At 45.0% G+C, this 21,578-nt stretch overlaps 1 protein-coding gene across 1 annotated transcript in view; it reads right to left on the reverse strand.

Annotated features, from left to right (window-relative positions):
• ELOVL6 (ELOVL fatty acid elongase 6) overlaps nt 1-21,108 on the reverse strand; it is a 78,093-nt gene extending 56,985 nt beyond the window's left edge. The window contains exon 1 of the mRNA XM_081925416.1: nt 20,769-21,108. Coding sequence (XP_081781542.1) covers nt 20,769-20,857 — 89 coding nt within the window. The 5' untranslated portion in view covers nt 20,858-21,108. The remainder of the gene's footprint in view (nt 1-20,768) is intronic.
• Between the last annotated feature and the right edge of the window lie 470 nt (nt 21,109-21,578).

The following is a 21,578-nucleotide window of genomic DNA, read 5'->3' on the forward strand; positions in this document are numbered from 1 at the left end:
AGTGTTTATTATTAGCCCTTTAATATTAAAGGTGAGAAACTTTAATATTTGAGGCCATTGGAGTCTAGCTTCAAGGAACACACAAAGCATTTTAATGGGCATATTGACAACTCTTACCAGAGTGTGCATGCAGAACAAAAAAGAGCATCCTGGGATTCAATGCCTAGTGCACTGTCAGAGCTAATTGCATTTTAAAATAGTAGCAGAGGCAGTAGTTAGATTACAGCTGCCGAGCACCACCACACAAGTAAAGGTAACAGCAAATTATGCCAGAGGTGGGGGAGCAGTGCAACCGTGACTCAGCAGATTGCCTTAATCTGTTCGATTGACAAGCATTTCTGACTATTAAGATCAATGTGTGCAATCAGACTTCCATCCGGCTCTGCTGAATGAGACAATACATCAGCCTCCCTATTAAGACCTCCTCTTCTGCAGCAGGATCTATTTGTTTCAATAATACTTTAAGTAAGGCTGAACTGCAGTTTTCTTTGCAATCTCTGAGGCAAGAGCAAAATCTAGATGCCGTTTCAACAGAGCATGGTTGCAGCTGTAAATTTATGGAGTGCATGTAGCTTCTGGGATGGGAAAGGGAGCTGTGTGGAACTTCTGGTAACCATTTGCCAACTGCAAGCATTGGGAAACAGAGGCCATGGGAGATGGCTCCATTAAAAGATTTGCAACAGCAGTCTAAGAATGCATATGTAGGAGTACATTGCCATGATGGGGAAACTGAGGCTAATTATTTGCCTGTCTGCACCTTTGCCATTGTGATAGGAATTTTATGGTCTTAGATATATGGTAATGTTCATAAGTGTACGTACCAAGCACATACATAGATCAGCACAGGAAGGCCAAGCTGGAACCATTTTGATTCCTAAACTGACCAAATGTTTTCTCTGCAAGGTCAAAGTGGGAAACCTCCCCATTGTCTCTTTCCTCGCAAATCCTGTTTTAAGGACACATTTAAGATATGAATAGGGTGTGAGCCTGTGACCTGGCCCAGGAACTAAGTATTTATCACTACAAAAGAATGGCTGGGCTCCCCAGGCAATCCAATCAAGTAACCTGCCAGACAGGAGATAAACAACAACAGGAGAAAAACAATATTCAAATTTCTGTTTTAGACCGCCTTTTCTGTGATGCAGGTGTGATGTATCTGAGGGGTGGTCTTAGGTTACACCCCTTCTGTGATGTATGTATGATGTTTCTGGGGGTGGTCTTGATCTACAGGATGGGAATTTCAAAAGTCTTTATAAGGCCTTGCATGCCATTTTTCTAGGTCCCTCCTCCTCTCCTACGGGTGAGGGGAGCACCCTGTTGCAACAGATCAATAAAGATCAAGCTTACTAGCTACTTTGCTTCTCAATATTCTCTGGTTGGCCTCTTGTTATTCTCTCCTACCAATAGGGAACCTATGTAAGGACTCTATATGGGCTCTTGGATACCCCATAAGGGAAAAGGGTAATTTTTGTTTACAACACCATCTGCCGGCAGTTTGAGCTGGCACAATATGTTGCCAACTCAAAATGTATGAAACCGGTATCATGATCTGAACATCACACCAGTCTCAGATAATTAAACAATATATCGCCCAGCTCTATTAGGAATGGCATACAAATGCATCATTTTGATCATTCTCTATCTTAGGATGTCCCAGTTTTTCTAGGAAGACTCCTGAGCTTTCATAAACTAGCTGACAAACACAAGGGCAACAGGTGATGCTTTGCCTATCACTGCACCTTCGTGAGAAAATCCCGAAAAAATTCAGCTTGAAAACACAGCTGGTGAAAGGCACAGGAATCCAGGAATAAAAAAGAAAGGAGGTGGGGAAATGGAAGCAACAATCAAACTCTGTATTTACACAATCTTAAAACTCTGAAAACAATGGACTTTTTCCCTGTGGGAGTTTCACTGATATAGGTTTGCTCCTCTTATGTAAATACAAGCAGTGTATAACCAGATAAGCTATGGATACACCAAGTAAAAAAAAAAGCATAGTGGTGGGTGTGCCTGAAACCAACAATACAACCCTTTAATGACAACAAAATGTCCTATAGTGCAATGAGATGTTGTAACAATGTTCTGTCCTAAGTACTTAGAATCACAGAATCATAGAGTTGGAAGAGACCACAAGGGCCATCGAGTCCAACCTCCTACCAAGCAGGAAACACCATCAGAGCACTCCTGACATATGGTTGTCAAGCCTCTGTTCACAACCTTTGACATGAGTGAGTTTATAGGCTGGAGCTTTTACTTGTCAATTCTGGGCCTTGCTATTTATTTTGGTGCTGGATACAGTACAGCAGTGTTTCCCAACCTTGGGCCTCCAGCTGTTTTTGAACTACAATTCCCATCATCCCTGACCAGTTCTGTAGGTGTCCTGTTCCCTGCCTATCTCTATTCTTGTCCACCCTGTATGTTACAATAATTCTACTCTGGAAGCAGTAGTAAGTCTTCCGGTCCTGAGAACTGAGTTGCTATTACAAAAGACTGTCATCAGTTATTGCCATAAAATTGGCGAGTTACAGAAGGCAAGTTAATTGAATGTTGCGTGTGGCTCATCTTGCAGTGCTCTTCACTCTGGGGCAGGGTGGCAGCAGATGGTGACATTTTTTTATAGATATTTAATTATTGTTTTAATTATATATTTATTACTTCCCTGGGACCTTTGGGGAAGAGCAAGAAAAGATGGTGTAACTTAGGCTGACCTAAGTTACCCAAACTCCATTCAGGAGCATTTGGGAGGAGCTACTGTTGACTGAGCATGCAGGTGAGTGTGGGCCCAATTGTTGAGGATCAGGCCCTGGATCACATTGCTGAGCTGAATAGGATTTGGAATAGGTGTCTCTTCTTGCCTCCTTTCGCCTTTGCCACACCTCCAGAACACCTCTTTTGGGGACTAACTTCAACAGTAGTTCCACTGGCTGAAGCCTGGCTGAGCCAGGGTGAGGAAATTACACTAACATAGCCCTGGCTGAGTTCAAGATCCATCGAATCCAAATTTTCTCATCCTGGAAGAGCTTTGGCTTGGATTTGGCTTATAATGATCTAAATTAGAGCCCTCTGGAAGCTGCCCTAATTTGTATCCAAGATTGGCTGTCACCAGCTACACAATCAAAGTAAAAATGGCTTTTTCACTTAACAGCATAAATTGTTGCAACTCTGTGTGTGTGGAGAGTTGGAAAGTTTTGACATTTCTGCTATTGATCTAGAAAGCAGAGGAAAAGGGCATTAGAGAGATTGCTGTGTTGTACAGAGAAAAATAAATGCAAATATTTTTTTTTATATATCTATTCAAATATCTCTTTAGTTTCGTATTTTTTCCACCTGCGCACATAAAAACAAGAACATTCCTTTTTAATATTTCTATTTCTTTTTCATGCACCACTTTTCTGTTACCCTAATATTCCAAGTAGTAATACTCAATTTTTTAAAGCTAGATTTTTTTTCTTGCTAGGAATACTTGGTTTACAAACTGCTACAGGGGGAAAGCTTGCATGCCTGTTTATAAAGAGCACTATAAACGTAGCCTAGGCTTTTGAATCAAATGTGTTTTTTTATTATTTAATATATTGGCTGTTGTTGTGGAACAAGCTTTCCTAGAAAACACATTTGTGGTACACTTATTTAAAGCAAGTTTCCACATCACTTTGTATAGAGAATTGTTCGTCACAATAACTCTGATCTTATGTTAAGTGTGTGTGTGTGTGTGTGTGTGTGTGAGAGAGAGAGAGAGAGAGAGAGAGAGAGAAGAAAACTGCAGCCAGTTTCAGAGCTGTAACAAATATACCAATCCAAATCCAAATGAGTCTTTAAAAATACAGCTTTACAGGGCAAAACTACACTGAATGCTTCATGGATGTTCTGAGAAGAGAAGAGTCAAGTTTTGATGGCATTTCAAACCAACCCCCTCCCCTTCTGATGACATAACCTCACTCAATTCTCTCTGAGCGGTCAGCACAGACTTCCTGAGTTCCTATTGGTGTGCCCTGCATCAGCAGACATCAGAAGACAAATATTACTGGATGGACCATTACAAGGGAGGTAACTGTCATTTACTGCTGATAGCCTAAAGCTGACAGTCTGTACAAATGAAAGAAAAAGTGGGGTGTTGTTGCTTGCTCAGTGGTTTGCTTGGTTTCCTTTTTTAAAAAAAGAAAGAAAACAAACTAATTCTACAGTCACCGACCAATTTTTGATACTTCTGTAGCTGTTTTGTCTGAATAGCAGCTTCCAAATCTATTTTACAGACCCTTTCAACTAGGATGGTGTTAAGTTTATTGTGTGCAAACTCTGTGTAACTCATCTTTTGCAATTACAGATAGGTAGCCGTGTTGGTCTGCCATAGTCAAAACAAAAAAAATTCCTTCCAGTAGCACCTTAAAGACCAACTAAGTTAGTTCTTGGTATGAGCTTTCGTGTGTATCTGAAGAAGTGTGCATGCACACGAAAGCTCATACCAAGAACTAACTTAGTTGGTCTTTAAGGTGCTACTGGAAGGATTTTTTTTTGTTTCATCTTTTGCAAGAAGTGCAATCGGATCAACTGCATGGCTGAACTTTTGGGTATAATTATATGCCTCCTTAGAGAAGACAGTTCTGCACAGGAGTTTGCTCTGCTGAATGTTTAATTAAAGACTGCAAAGGAAAAATCTGAGGTGTCCTGTATACTTGTGCTAGCAACCCCAAAACATAATTCCAAGTGTGCCTAAAGGACCTCCATTGAAGAAGCCCTTCTTGAATCCCACCATGCTGGATAGCTATCAGACCATCTCCAACATCCCATTTTTGGGCAAGGTACGGGAGCGTGTGGTGGCATCTCAGCTCCAAGAGTTTCTGGAGCAGATGGATTATCTAGATCAGCGTTTCGCAAACTTGGGTCTTCAGCTGTTTTTGTACTACAATTCCATCATCCCTGACCACTGCTTCTGCCAGATAGAGATGATGGGAATTGTAGTCCAAAAACAGCTGGGGACCCAAGTTTGGGAAACCCTGATCTAGATCAATTTCAATCTGGTTTCAGGCCTGTTTATGGGACAGAGATGGCTTTGATCATCTTGGTGGTTGACCTAAGCCAGGAACTGGACAGGGGGTTCTGTTCCATCCCCCATGCTATTTACAGTTTACATGAAACTGCTGGGAAAGGCTATCCAGAGTTTCAAGGTTCTGCATGCTCCTTTTCTCCTTTCCACCTAAATCCAAGGAAGCTGTCTCAGTTCTAAACTGGTGTCTATCATCAGTAATGGCCTGGATGAGGGTGAACAAGCTGAAACTTAATCCAGACAACCCAGGTCAGTCAGAAGGCGCAACAGGGAATAGAGATTCGGCCTCCCTCTGAAAACACAGATTGGGTGTGCTTCTGCACTCAGCCCTGAGTATGGATGCACAGGTCTCTTCTCAACAAGATTTTGGGAACTGACTGCTTTTAATGGAAAGGCTGGTGCTGTGTTGCATTATTGTAATTGTTTGTCTGGTTTTAAGAGATTTTATATAAGTATATAGTTTTAATTCTATGAATATTGAAGGGTTGTTTTTTCTATGTTTTTGGCCGTTCTTGTTTTTATCTGTAAGCCACCTTGAATCCTATTAGGGGAAAAGGTGGGGTATAAATATATGATAATGGTGATCATCATGGCGATGGTGGTGCTTATGTTTATGACCTTATACCAGGTCAACTAAAGAGTGTCAAAAACATGGAGTAGGAAAATTCCTTCCAGTAGCACCTTAAAGACCAACTAAGTTTGTTCTTGGTATGAGCTTTCGTGTGCATGCACACTTCTTCAGATACACATCTGTATCTGTTTCGTGTGCATGCACACGAAAGCTCATACCAAGAACTAACTTAGTTGGTCTTTAAGGTGCTACTGGAAGGAATTTTTTTTATTTTGTTTTGACTATGGCAGACCAACACAGCTACCTATCTGTAATGGAGTAGCAAGTGTGAGCTAGTGCAGTATTGACAAGTTGCTGGATTTACTTTGTCAGCCAATTACTCGCCCATTTCTCAATACTCACTCTGCAATACTAGCCAATTATGTCTGTGCAGCAACCAGGTGTTGTGAAAAGAAAAAGTAGATAAGCTCATTGGCTGCAGGTTTGGAATCTGAGAAAGGAGGAGCTGCGACAAGTGGGGAAAAGGACAGACCATGAGATAGCACTGAATACGAGCCTCCGCAGGTGGGCAGGTGCTCCTTTCCCCTTCTCACAACCAGCGCCATTCCACCTTTCTGAATTGATAGCAACAGGCGCTGGCATTCCTGCTGGATCAGGACAATGGCCTATCTAGTCCAGCATCCTTTTCTCACAGTGGCTGCTAAGATGGCTGTGGGAAACCAGGGAGCAGAAAGATGAGCACAAGAGCATTCTCCCCTTCTATGCTTTCCAGCATCTGGTATTCAGAAGCATTGCTGCCTCCAGCTGTGGAGGCAGAGCATAGCCATCACGGCTAGTAGCCATTGAAAGCCCTCTCCTCCATGAATTTGTCTAGTCCTCTTCTAAAGCCATCCACGTTGGTGGCCATCACTGCCTCCTGGGGGAGCATGTTCCATAGATAATACAGTGGACCCTCCGGATACGAATTAATATTCATACCAGGGATCTGTCCACAACCCGTAAAGTCCGTAGGCAGAGGTGCCATTTCTGTGCATGTGCACGGTGCACAGAGCGCTTCTGCACAGGCACGCATGGCAAAACCTGGAAGTATACACTTCCAGGTTTGCCGCGTTCATAACCCGAAAGTTACGTATCCAGAGTGGTATGTAACTAAAGGGTCCACTGTACATTAAAAATCCCCACCCCACCCCAAGAAAACAGTTTGATTTGCTCCACTCAGGTCCTAAAGCTTTGACCACAAGGCAATGGCAGCAGTTTGGAATCTATCCACCCAACTATCTATTTATCTATCTATTTATCTTTATGGAGGCGAAAACAACACTACCCATAGACAAGACAGAGGAAGGTGTCAGTAGGTGTGGAGAAGCCGCAGGGATCGCAGATCCAAAAGAGGAAAATAAGACTCGGCTAGCTTAATATGCATGGCATGATGAATGACTCCTGGTAACACACTCCAGCTTCCACCTGAGGCAACCAATTGCCTCACTCTGCCTAATGGTAGGGACAGCCCTGCAGATGCTGCCCATTTTTTAAAGCATAATCACACTATTGCACACAATTCCATTTTGCATAGGTAGAAAACCAGGCGTGGGGAGGGGAAGAATTGGAATATTCTGGAAGAGGACATGGAACCCTAAACAGGAGCACTCCACACTGCAAAGCTTTGTCTCAGGTCTCATGTGTATAAACCTCACTGGGATCACAGGCATGTCATTTTCAGAAGGGAGCCTATAAACAAAATACTGGTAAATAGGATTATGTTCTGGTGCTGTTGTTTTTCAAAACGCATTTGGGAATGTTCCACATTTTTGAAAAGGCTGTGTGTTTGAGCTCATTTCTATCCTCTGACTCCACTGAACATCATCAATAGGAGCTACTTCCAATTGGTAAAATAAGATTAGTATTTTTTATGTATCTACAGTGATACCTCAGGTTAAGTACTTAATTCGATCCGGAGGTCCGTTCTTAACCTGAAACTGTTATTAACCTGAAGCACCACTTTAGCTAATGGGGCCTCCCACTGCCACCGCGCCGCCAGAGCACAATTTTTGTTCTCATCCTGAAGCAAAGTTCTTAACCCTAGGTACTATTTCAGGGTTAGCGGAGTGTGTAACCTGAAGCTTATGTAACCTGAGGTACCACTGTATGTATGTTGGGGGAAAACAATTCTTACCTTCATCCCAGGGTGGATTGCAACAGAAAATTCAATTGTGAAAACAGATAACACCATTACAATTATAAAACAGGTATAGCCTTCCTTCCCATGGGAGGCAGTGATGGCCAATAATGTGGGTAACTTTGATATAGGATCAGACAAATTCATAGGACTGGGATATCAATGGCCACTGGATACAATAGCTATGCTCTGCTGTCACAGTTGGAGACAGCAATGCTTCTGAACCCCAGTTGCTGGAAATGATGGGAGAGGACCATGTTCTTGTGCTCGGGTCCTGCTTGCTGGTTTCCCTCAGGCAATGGGTTGTCCACTGTGAGAACAAGATGTTAGATGACAAGGGCCATTGGCCTGATCCAACAGGCTCTTCTTATGCTCTTATGAAGTCTACCTGAAACTTTGAATTAATTTCAAAACTTCACCTCAATAAGATCAATAGCGTGTTATGGAATGTTTGACTCCATCAAACATTTTGTAACATGCTACTGACCTTATTGAGGTCATCTTTTGAAATTAGTCCATAAATTGTTTGATTGATCTTATTGAACATCTACTTAAACAGGATTAATGGTATGCTAACATACTTGTGTTGATTGTACAATGGTAGTATGCAATCCACTGTGGCTTTAAAGTAGCTTCCATTTGTTGCCGAATAGCCAGGGAGGGAGCCTGAAATTGCAAGATAGTTCCCTTCCCTGTTCCTCGCCCACAAATCCCCATGCAGATGCTGACAAGACTGACAGCTGGTTATTATTTTGACAATGAATGACAATGGAGAGGACTTCGCAACATGGTGATTGGACTGGGAATCTGATGGCTCTATAAGATTTGGCTCCGTAGAGGGAGGGGAAGAGCAAGAGGGTGACATGCCTCCCCCCAAAAAACACAAGAGGAACATTGGGGTGTCTCAGGGTTCTACAGACTCACTGATGGCCCACAGATTGACTCTCTAGAAACTATTTTACTTCTGGTAAAGTACTTTGGGATTTACTCTGATGATGTCAAAATTAACAGATTTACAACTATGTACTTAAAAGGCATTTGCTGGCTAAAAATCAAGATCAAAAGAAGAGGACAAGATTATTCACTGTGAACACTGACTAAAATAAATTTAATTTAATAACATTGATTTACTATAGTAGATACTCTTCACTGATTGTTAAAAGCAGGAGACTTTAAAAGCAGCTACTGCGCAGTGTTGAGAGACAGAAAAGGGAACATCAGAGAGCCCCAACACCACTGTCTTAAACCTTCAACTTATGGTTGTCCCACTCGCTGCATCATCATCTTGTCATCCATAGTCACTTATGGACTCATTGTTAAAACCGTATTTATGGAAGACAATCTTACTCGGCTACGAGTGATCGCCAAAGAAGAAGACTTATGATTGTGGAAAGGAAAGTTTTTAGCAATTCAAATCTATTTAATATTACTATGTTGGATTTTATAATTATTTTGATGTGAATGGATGCAAAGATTTGAACATATAACTGTTAAAAATTTATATTTGTGAGCAATGTGGGAGAGGGGGAGGGATTAGGTTTGAAAAATAGTCTTCCTCTACTGAGTCTATGACCTTGACCAGGGGTCAGCAAACTTTTTCAGCAGGGGGTTGGTCCACTGTCCCTCTGACCGGGGGGGGGGAGACTATATTTTGAAGAGAAATAAAATGAATGATTTTCGCCCACCTGTAAAGAGGCCTGAAGATGCTTCGCTTTACCTGTCCCAGTTATCATCCCAATAGCTGCAGTTGGGCTTCCCAGCCAGCCAGACACCATGGCAGGGCAGGAGGTTGCGTTGGCCGGCGAAGACAGAAGCTGAAGCCCTGGCAGAGGAGCCGTGGATGGAGGTCGGGGAACCGGGGCGTCGCCAGAGCTTTTACCCACCACCTGCTGCTGAGAGGCACCACGGAGAAGATGACAGAGCTGCCCCCCAACCAGCAAGCAGCAGCTATGGCTAACGCAACGACCTGCCTGAACGCCATGGGAGGAATGAAGAAAGGAGGTGACGAAGAAAGTGTGTGAGGAAGCAGCGCAGAAAAGGGGTGCATAGAAGGAAGGAAGGGCAGACTGAGGGAGAGGGAGGAGCAGCAGGAGGAAAATGCCTCAGCAGCCAGCAGCTGGTGTCACACGCCCCCTTCACTGTGTCGCCCTGCTGAGGCGGGCAGGCAGGTGAGCCAACTCCTGCCATTGACAGCACCCGGCGTGGCACAAGATTGCTCCATCCCTGAGGAGAAAAGTGCCACCATGTGAGGGAGAGGGAGGGAGAGGGAGAGGGAAAGAACGCGCGCAGTGGCGATCCACGCGGCAATTCCTGGACCGTCCGCGGGCCAGATCTATGGTAGAAGGCAATTGGGCCTGATTCAGCCTGCGGCCCTTAGTTTGCCGACCCATGACCTTGACAAAGTACTGAAAAAACTAAAAATAATATACGCCATGGTGGGAAAGAACTTTGTGTTTTGGAATTAAACTCTATAGAGGTAGCTGAGGAAAGGGGAAAGAATTGGTCCCCCCTCACTCTAAACAGGAAATGGCAAAAGGGAAATGTTCAGTGTTAAAACTAACTAGCCAGGCCGCAAGGCAAGAGAATTTAAAATATGAAGTGTCTGATTATTAGAGCAGGGTAGTGATCCTGTTAAATCTCTCTCAGCTATGAATGGGTGACCATGGATCAGTCATTATTTCTCTGCCTAACTGGGTTGTTGTGAGCTCAAAGTGTTTGTCCAGGGAGAATTGTACATACTACCCTGCGCTCCTTGGAGTAAAGTCATGATGAAATGTGGATCAGCTGCTGTAAGTTTGGTTTGGGGAAAGGCAATTCTTGCAAAGGTCCCATAGACTGGAATATCTTTGCACTGCATGAGGATTTGCAAGAAACGGGTGTCTAGTGCCAGGGATCTGTGGGCATTGGGCTGCAAGGAGGAGGAAGAAGGCAAAAGAATATTGCAAGGGCATTAAGGCTCATGTAAAACTGGTCCTGCCATCCAGGCCTCATCAGCTCTGCCCCCTCCCACACTTGCTTTGGGAGTTAGAAGAGGGAAGCATGCTCTACATGCTATGGATTTTGAACCCAGCACAATCAGCTTTTCACACCATGGGGAGAGGCTAAATGCCTAGAGCAACCTCATCTTTGAGAGCCCCCCCCCCCATGATGCATGGATGGCAATAATAGCTTTCCTGTACAATCCTACCTCTCACCTTGCATACATAAATTCCATTAATTTCAATAGTGCTCATCTCCCAGCAAACATGCCTAGAATCCCAACCTCTTGCTAATAATGCAATCTTTCTTCTTTACTGCGGGGTGGTGGTGGAAGTGGAAACTGGATGTCTTGAAAATAAGCAGTCCCTAGAAATGTAGGAAACATTTGCATGCAGAAAGTTCTGGATTCGATCCCTGGAATCTCCAGGTAGGGCTGGAAAAGACCCATCCAAAACCTGGGCGAAACCTTTCTGCAGTACTAAGTGTAAACACCACTGAGGTAGATGGACCAGTTTCCTGCGCACCCTCCTCAATCTTTCCAGTATTTTCAAAGAATTTAGTAAACATCTCCCGAGTCTCGGTTCCATTCCATTTTCTACCCCATCCTAAAGCATTATGAAATGAAGCTTAAGGGTTTGCTTCACTGGGGCCCTTTAACACAGTACGCAAAGTCACACATTTGATATAGACTTGCGGCTGATCTAATACCTGAAACTGGAAGGAATCAGTGTAAAAGCACTAAGTTCCCCCATGAGGCAAAACAGTGAGAGCTTGCTATTACTGAGATCCCAGCAGGTAAACTTCTGCAGTGAATTAAGATACCCAAGGGATTTCATAATGAGGGTTGTGGTTTCTTCTTTATTAATACACAACACCACATTCTGCATTTTCCCTGTTCGCAGAGAGCTCCAGAAACAATAAGAAATTAATCCTCTTCGAGGTAAGCGTTATTCTCATGTTACAGCTGGAGAAACAGAGGCAGTTGTATGATCCCTACAAGGTCACTCAAAAAAGATGCACATCAGAGCCTAGCCTAAAATACAGATTTATACAACGGTACCTTGGTTCTCGAACGGTTTGGCTCCCGAACAAATTGGCTCCTGAACGCTGCAAATCTGGAAGTAAGTGTTCCGGTTTGCAAACGTTTTTTGGAAGCTGAACATCTGACGCGGCTTCAACTTGAGTGCAGGTAGCTCCTGCAGTCAATCGGAAGCCACGCTTTGGTTTTCAAACCATTTCGGGAATCAAATGGACTCCCAGAACAGATTAAATTCGACAACCAAGATACCACTGTAAATCAAAGTGTCCCTGTAGTTGACTTATTTATTTTATAAAACTGATACTGCACACCACTTTATTGTAAAAATAACCTCAAAGCTACTTACAAAAAGAGTTTACCTGCTGAGTCACTTTTGTACTGAATAATAGTTCTACATTAATAATCTTGGAATGCAACATGTATTGCCCAATCATTGTAATACTCGAAAGTAATCTATTTCATTTAGCTTAACAAATATTTGGTAGTTGATTTTTTTTTAATAGTGTGACCTAGCTATTAAAAATAATTGCTTAATATTAGAACCAGAGGCATACCTAGGGTGCCTTGGCAAGGAACTGTATCAGAGTCCCTCCCCCCCCCAAAAAATCAACCACAACAGCCACACCAGAAATTGCTACATGTTACAGAACCCAAGTACTTGAAGAGTCCAGGGTAAGGACAAAGTGAGGAGGAGGAGGGAGGGGAAGCATGCATTTGTGCTACAGTGCAAGAAGGAAAGGAAGCTTCTCCTACATTTTATCTCACCTCGATGCCGCACACATACGGTATATTTCACACTCCATAGTATCCCACAGTCTACCTTCACACTCTCACTCGCTAGATCATCACCTTGTTGTGGTGAGTGAGCTTGAACGTTCCTATGACCCTTGTGAGTGAAGCCGCTGGGAGTCTCGTACTCCCAGCAGGGTCACCCAAGACGGTAAGGTCAAAGGGGAGAAGCTAGATAAAGAATGACCCAAGAAGTCCTCAATGGAAGAACAGGCGGATGATAACAAGAGGTATGTTACAACGGCTGTGAAGGCAGATGAAGGCTGCAGCAGAAAAGAATCTACCGGTCGTCGTGATACTTATGCCATTGGAATAGAGCCTTACTGCGAAGACCGTGCGTTGGTCAGCATGCACTGATCTACACAAATAAAACAAATTCACGCACAGACGTCTTCCCAAAACCCATCCCAAGTGGACTCACTGTTAAAACTGTGTTTATGGAAGACAACCTGACTTGGCAAAGAAGAAGAAGACAACATATAGAAGATGAAGACACTGCCTTGCCATTTCTCCTACCACTCAGCTCTCAGCTCTTGCCTAAACTTACCACCTTACACAGGTAATTAAACACACATTTCGGGCAGCTGGTTTTCCCAATCCTTAGGTATGCCTCTGATTAGAAGTAAGTACCATGTTGCAAATCAATATCAATAATATTTACTATGAAACACATACCGTAAGTAGTTGAAAGATACCTGGTGTAATTCTTTAACTGAACCTGCACACACCTTGAGTTTGACTAGTACCCCTAAGGAAATGTCTGGGAAGCTAAAGCACAAGCTGATTACAATGTAAACAATCACTAAAGATTAGCAGCAAGTATCATCTGACAATAAGCATCAGTATCATATATAATTATTGCACAAGTTTGAAATGTTTCATTTCCCCCTTTAGTGAGCAGTGTGAAGCTCAACATATATTGCTCCCAGCCGTACAAAGCTCCAAGAAACTTACCAGAGGCAACAGAAACTATCTTTTTCAAAACCAGACAATTTTCAACCTCTCAAGGCTACTCTTCCTCATAGGAGACAGAAGAAGCATCCACACATGACTTCTTTTGTGTTACTTTCCAATAAATTTCAAAGGTCACACAGAAAATTCTGAAGATTCACCCAACAGAGTACAGGTTTGTTTGGCACAGTGAGTAAAAAATGAGAGTTGGGTATTGATACTTGTCCAGCTCTCAGCCATTCTGCTACTGTTAGTGAGAAGTGGATAAAATGCTTACTATAGATATAGGAGAAAGACATCTGGACAAAATTTTGTGTGTAAATCAATGATGGGGGTAATAATTTATCCCTTCCCTTCCCTCCCAAATGGATAAAACAATTAGAGAGCTTGATGGTGCAACAGATAAAAAAGCAGAGATGGGTTGAACAGGATAGCTCATTGCAAACAATGAGGCAAAGTACTATAGAAGACTATAGAGAGGCCGTAAACTAGAATACATAGAATCATAGAAATGTAGTGTTGGAAGGGACCCTGAGGGTCATCTAGTCCAGTGATGACTACTTGAAAGAGTGAGATACAAAGCAGATGTCGAAAATAAGATACAGACTGGAGCATAGGTGTGCTAGCAATGATGATATGTGGGGTACAGAAGATAAGCAACAGACTGCAAGGTGGCACGCTACCTGGGGAACATGTATGAAGCTGCCAACAGACACAAGCTGAAGAAGTAAAAGGTAGTGGGTGACAAAAGTGGGAGGTGACACAGTGGCATCCAGAAAAGAGAGGGAAAGGATGTGGATGAAGTTGTGGAGAAGGGCCTGAGAGCATAAACTGAGCTAAATTCCATCTGTTTTCAGTAGCTAACAGTAAGGTGGTACATTGATGCCATTTCTATAAAGGTGTTTCTGTTGAAAGAGAAGTGCCTCAAATCTATTTGACGATTTGATCACACCATTTTTTTCTTCAGTTAGGCTTTCAGTGTCAGTAGAAGAACCAGATTTTTAATTCAGCTTAGAGTTCCTAATGTGAGGCCCATTTTTGGAAAGTGATGTGCCCTGGCACATAGATTTGTATACAGTGGTACCTCGGGTTACATACGCTTCAGGTTACAGACTCCGCTAACCCAGAAATAGTGCTTCAGGTTAAGAACTTTGCTTCAGGGTGAGAACAGAAATCATGCTCTGGAGGCGCAGCAGCAGCAGGAGGCCCCATTAGCTAAAGTGGTGCTTCAGGTTAAGAACAGTTTCAGGTTAAGAACGGACCTCCGGAACGAATTAAGTACTTAACCCAAGGTACCACTATATGGTGAAACTTTTTTCCTTCCTGTCTCCAAGCTGGTCAAGTCTTTATGAATGTACAAAACATGCCTTCTCTGCACCAGCTATGGACTTGAGTCTTTCAAGGGGTATACTATTCCATCTAGAACAGGATATACTCTATATCCCAAGTCCCAGTTCAGCTCTCCTATTGACCAGAAAGATGTTTTGACTGATAGTATCAAAAACCAGGACTACACTCCCCCTAAGCAGAGGGTGGGGGAACCTGTGCTCCTCCAGATGTTGTTGGACTTCATTTCTCATCAGCCCCAGCCAGCATGGTCAATGGTCAGAGATTATAGGAGTTGCAATCCAGCCACATCTGGAGAATCACAGGTTCCCCACCCCTGCCCTAGTCAATTCCCAGTGAAGGTCACCCACCAAGTCATTTCCCAGTGAAGGTCACCCACCAAGTCATTTCCCAGTGAAGGTCACCCACCAAGGTGACCAAGGCAGTTTCAGTTCCAAAATCAGTCCTCAACTCAGATTACAAATGATCCCAATAATCAGTTTTGACCAAGGAAGCCTGGAGATGAGTCATTGCCACTCATTGGAGTAATTTGCTATGAAATGAAAAAATGAGAGACTGGCTTAGAATTGTCTAAAGTGGCAAGGTCCACTGAGGTCTTACTACCGCTTGCTTTAAAGTAGATGGTGCTGTACCTTCTGCAAAAGGTAAGATTTAACCAATCTTGCCATCTTGCTCCACTAGTGGCTTTCACCAGCCAGGATGGACAAGGTCAACCGTATCAGGTTTGGTCTCAAAGCTCCAAGCAACTTGTCCACATCCACAGGTTGAAGAAACTGAAATGTGGCCAACAGAATATGTCAAGCTGGTATCAAGGGCACATACATTGCTCATGATTTAAATGCAGAGTGAAGTTGGAGCGGATATGGGCAACTTGATCAGCAAAGTGTTGGGTTTTTAAAAATAATTGCTCAAAGCGGGTTTTCAAAAGTTCGTTAGCTCCAGATGAAATAAGGTCCTAACCACTGGGAAAAGCTCTGCTGGCTGGCACTGAACTGATGCGATGGTAGCAGAGAATTCAGATTTCTTTGCTGCCATCATAACTATAGAGTAGTCTCTAAAATGATCTAAAGCTTGTGTTTGATGTATCAAAAATCTTCATCCAATCTTCATCCAATTTATTATTATTATTATTATTATTATGTATTTATGTCCTGCCTTTCTACAAAAGTACACAAGGCAGCATAGGCAAAAATCAATGTCATACCAGCACAATCCCAAAGGTTACCTGGAATACAAATCAAACTACCATCACCCTACGCCATCTTCAGTCATTTCAGTAAACCAAAGAGCAGGAGCACTTGCAGACAGGAGAGGGTGCTTGAGGTATCAGGAATGAAGCCCCAGCCATAACTTCATCCTCCAGAGCAGTCAGGAATCCATCAGTGTCTGCAGACAGACCATTTAAATTGGCCCTTCACACCTGCAGAGGTTAGGCATCTCAGGAAGCCTAGATGCTACCAGTTAAGGATAATTAATTACAATTAAGTGTAATTGTCATCCCCAGATCACCACCATCCTATCCCAAATGGACCACATCAAACATGTGTGACATCACATGATCAACTGAGACAGGCCCATGGTGGTCAAGGAGGGCATGAAATTCTGAGCTGCTACAGATGAGGGGAGCTCAGGATGTGAAACCAGTATCACCCCCACCAGGGAAACTTTTGGGGAGACGGATATGAGAATTCCTTTTTCAAAAAAATTAAAGGAGGGGTATGAATGTTCTAAATACATTAAAATTTAGATTGCTCAGTATAATACTGTCACAGTCTTCAGTACAGCCATCAAGAAAGAGCTTGCAATATGATGTGCCCCCACCAGTTTACTGTTAAAAGAGCATTCTTATGGTCAATGAATTACTTTCTAGATTTTCTATCCTTTCAAACTGCCGAGAAGAGCTGCTTGTACTGGTTTTGATAGATGGCTTTTCCTTATTTTTTGCAAGATTTTTTATGCTTGTACTTTTGTTATTATCGCTTTCATATTGTTTGCTGCCCTGGGAACTTTTGAGTGTGTTGAAGATGTGTGATATAAATTTAATGAATAAATTTATTGAGGAAGAACCCTCTAGCAATAGACAGTGGGAAAGGAGATGCATCCCCCTTTCTCACCTTTTTTTTTAAGTGAGCAGCACTGCTGAAGAAAAGTAATGGAGCAAAGAAATCTAAGAACCAGGGGTTTTTGCAGGGTTGGGGGTGAGAAGAGAACGTATAGAAGGGCCAAGCCTCACACCAACATTTGCCATCCTAGTGCCCTCCAGACAGACTACAACTCCCATCATGTTGAAGCCACATTCATGCCATGCATTTTAAGCACTATGATAACATTTAAAGTATTTTAAGGCTTTCCCCAAAGAATTCTTGGAGCTGTAGTTTCTTAACTACAGAGATGTTTGGAGACCCATATTCGCCTCCCACAGCTGGTTCCCAGAGTGGTTTTTACAATAAGTCAATCTTCACATGAGCACTGGGAACTCCTTGTGAGAGGAGAAGGCAGTTTTGTGAGGGGAGAAGACATCTCCTAAGAACTGAGTACTGTTGACAAACTACAGCTCCCAGAATACTTGGGGGGGACCCGTGCTTTTTTAGCACAGTATTATAGACCCAGGTGGTGCTGTGGGTTAACCACAGAGCCTAGGACTTGCTGATCAGGAGGTCAGGGGTTCGAATCCCCGCGACGGGGTGAGCTCCCATTACTCGGTCCCTGCTCCTGCCAACCTAGCAGTTAGAAAGCACATCAAAGTGCAAGTAGATAAATAGGTACCGCTCCGGTGGGAAGGCAAACAGCATTTCCGTGCACTGCTCTGATACACCAGAAGCGGCTTAGTCATGCTGGCCACATGACCTGGAAGCTGTACCCGGAAGCTCCCTCAGCCAATAAAGCGAGATGAGCGCTGCAACCCTAGAGTCTGCCACAACTGGACCTAATGGTCAGGGGTCCCTTTGCCTTTACCTTATAGCACTTTAAATGTATGCATAGCTCAGAGCAGGGTGCTGATAACACCAAGGTTGCAGGTTCAGTCCCTGTCAGGGACAGCTGCATATTCCTGCATTGCAGGGGGGGGGGGGTTGGACTACATGATCCTCAGGGTCCCTTCCAACTCTATGGATTCTATGAATTTGGCGTGGGACTGATGGGAGCTGTAGTCCAAAACATATGGAGGGCACCAGGTTGGCAAAGGCTGCCACACTACTTGAAAGTGAGAGCACCACAGCTCATGCAACAAATGTTTGCTGGCTAAAAGAAGTACAAAAGTTGACTAAAAATCAAAAGTTTGCACAGAGTAGATGAGGACAGGGGGAGAGACAGGGAGAATATTTAAGCTGCCAGACAAAGAGTATCTCTCTTTTTTTGGCATGTCCCCTTTGACAGCGGTTTGATCTGCAGCAATCATCAGGTGATCACGTCTGGCTCTATCCCCCCGCCCCCAAGTCTCACCTGATGACTGTTGCAGGTCAAACCACCGTGAAATGGGGCCAAGAATGAAACATGCAAACAGACAAATCTAGACATTTGGCAACCTCGTCTGAGAAGAGTTCCAAATCGATCGTCTAGCAGATCTGTGCCAGGTGTGGAAAGGAGCATCGTAGCGAGCCGCGCACTTGCCTGCATGCCAACCTGATCAGCACACAGACTGGTCACCTCACTACAGCAGGGATGACTACCTCGTGGCACCGTTGTGCAACGGTGGCCTCGTTGGCTCTTGGAGGGCCCAGACACTTCACCCCACCGATCTGCTGACCTCCCTCATGTAGCTGCTGCAGTTCAGGTGAGGACAGGCGAATGCTGCGTGACGACCGAGAAAAAGAGAGAGGGGTGGAGAGATTTTGCACGCGGGGCGCGCCAGGGCGAATCTGCTACCTGGCAAGCGCGCTCGCCGCTCGCCAGCTGCAGGCTTGCCAAAGCAGCAGGCCCGGCCTCCTTAAGGGAGGAAGAAGGGGCGGAGCGGGATGGCAGATTTAAACCTGAGAGAGCGTGAACTGGCTAGGGGCAGGCACGTGTTTGTGTCTGGAAGGATGGCGGCTCCCCGCAGGTCGCAGCGGCAGAAGCAGGCCAGGAGGACAAGAGGAGACACACACACACACACACACACACACACGATCAGCTCCATCCTTCTCCCTCCATGCAGGGAAAAGGGGTTGCCTTCTCCACCCATCTCCTTCCAACGCGAAATTTCTAAGACAACAGATGCCAGGGCTCAACCTAACCCGGCCCCTCCCCTCCCACGGTGTGCCGGCGGCCTGGGTCACTCCGTGGGAGCGCGCTCTGCTCATGCGCGGAGGAACTGGCCACTCTCCGACTTGATTTGCATGGTCCCGGCGTTTCAAAAATAGGTTCAGGGACCGAGCCCGGGTTCAAAATTAAGCCCTGCCCGCGCAGCGGCTCCCATGGCGTCACCTCATTTCCCCTCTCCGTCTCCCCACTGATTCGCCCACAACGGCATGTGCTTGCTTGAGGAAAGGCGCGCGCGCATACACACACAGTCTCGCTGGTCGGCTCAGGCTAGATCCGGGGGGTGCTATGAGCCTCTGTCTGGAAAGCTTCCCCCCTCCATTTTCCTCCCTCCGATGCGGACCGTCATCCTCAAAATGGAAAAAAAAGGATGCATTTTTCAGTCCTCTTGGGGTGGCACGTCAAAGTTTACTTAGAGAAGGTTGTCAGGATCAAAGGCACTTTTAAGCCAAGGACATTGTATCCGAGACTTTTATTGTAGCAAGAGACCTCGATGGAGATCAGATTTGGGATCGCGGCAGCAGGGAGGGAGAAACCGCCATAAAATAAAAAAGCACCTGACGAGTCTAGCCTAAAGTCTAGCTGTGAGCAGAAACTCCCTCCTACGCCAGAGTCAGAGAAGATGCAGGCCACTTCGTCAGCGGCAAATGCGTATAATTTTACATTTGCTCCTCTCACCTTCTTACTATTGCTTTACCTGAATGCTGAATGTGACCAGCCTTACTACTTCTCGGCTCCCAAGTTCCCAGCCCCTCCCTGCCTTCCAGGCAACCGGCGGCAGGAAGAGGAACCCCTCCTCTCATCATCCTCTCCAAAGCCATCCACAGAAATCTACCCCGCGCTTAGATTCACGGCTATAACGCGAAGGCAAAAGTGATCCCAGCCCCACCGAGAGATGCTGGGAGCGGAGGCTTCTTTATCAGCAACGAAGCGAGGAGGCTTTTTTTTATTTTTGCATGGATCGAAACAAGCCAGTATTCACCTCCTACACACATACAAAAGGGGGTGGGGGTGGGGGAGAGGAAACATGCATGGTGAGGGGTGGGGGGAGGTGAAGGACCTCGAGTAAAATTAGGAGTCACAACAGAAGAGAGGGTGCGAATTAAAGACGCATGGGGCGCAATGGGTGAAAGAGAGCGAGGGCCTAATGCAAAACGGTGGTGCTGAAGAAGCAGATGGTTTCTAAGGACGAGGAACAATGTGGGAGATGTGCTCTATTATATAATATATCTATATACAGTATAGGCATCCAAATAAACAACAGGAACACTGTCTTCCCCAGAAGACAGTGGTGTTCTTGTTCCAGCCTGGGAGGGTTCCCAACACTAGACCCATTCACGGAAAGCGTTACCTACACGCGATGCGCGCCGACCCACACGCCAATAATGCACTCTGTGGCGCACACGCGCGCGCGCGCGCCCCGGACGCACAGAGGCGTCTTGGGCACATTGGGCGATCTGCATTCTCTCCCCTCCGCCACCGCTCGCCCCGCTCCCTCCCTCCTTCGCTTGTAATCCTTGCCAAGGCAGGAGGGAGGGAGCGAGAGCATCACCCGGAGACGCACACGCTTTGCTCCCAGCCAGAGAGCACCGGCTCGCCCGGAGCTGCCGCCGCCGCCACCACCACCATCATCACTCACCAGTTCTCTTGCATCCATTGAATCGCTTCATTCTCGTTGAACTGCTTCTCGAATTCGTATTCTTGCAGAGTCAACACTGACATGTTCATTGGAACGATCTTGGAGGGGAAGCTTCCTTACGCCTGGCTGACAATACAAGGTCTGCGAAAGGCCCCCCTTTCCCCCCCGCTCAGCGTCTCGTCAGGTATCCCCACCACACGGCCTCATCCACCACCTTCTCCTTTTCTTCTTCGCCCCTCTTTCTCTCTCTCAGCTATATCCTTGTTGTAGCATTGCTTTTATCCTCTTCCTATAACCTCCTCTCGTGTCTGGAGATCTCTCCTCCTCTCCGCTTCTGCAATCCACCCTGGGCGGAAAGGGAGCCGCGGCGGTCTTAGTGCCCAACCCTCGTTCAGAGCCTCCCCAAGTCCATTCATTCCTGTTGGCTTCCCTAACTAGGCAAGCTTCCAAGTGTGGGTAGAAAAGAAACGGGTGGAGGGGCGGTGAGGCGGGGCTTGCAGCAGTGCGAAGGTTTTGCTTTCCTAACCATGCTGAGTGACACATGCAGGCGATTCGCACGCTTCCATACCGTGAAGGACCTTTTCTGCTCAGTTTGCACACCAGATAACACCTTCAACCTGGCCTTCAAACCTTGGCAGCAACATACTTTTTAGGGATGTGTTTTAAACTTGTCTTTCCTTTCCAAGCCTTCCTTGATTCCTATCATTCCCATAACTTGATTAAAATGTTGATTGTGGGACACCTTCAGGAGAAAAAAAGGCTAAGGAGTAAACCCTAAGTCCCTAAGACAATTGGATGGCACCTTGTTTG

This window comes from Podarcis melisellensis (assembly GCF_964234715.1).
Source record: "Podarcis melisellensis genome assembly, chromosome: 9".
NCBI classification, from domain to species: domain Eukaryota; kingdom Metazoa; phylum Chordata; class Lepidosauria; order Squamata; family Lacertidae; genus Podarcis; species Podarcis melisellensis.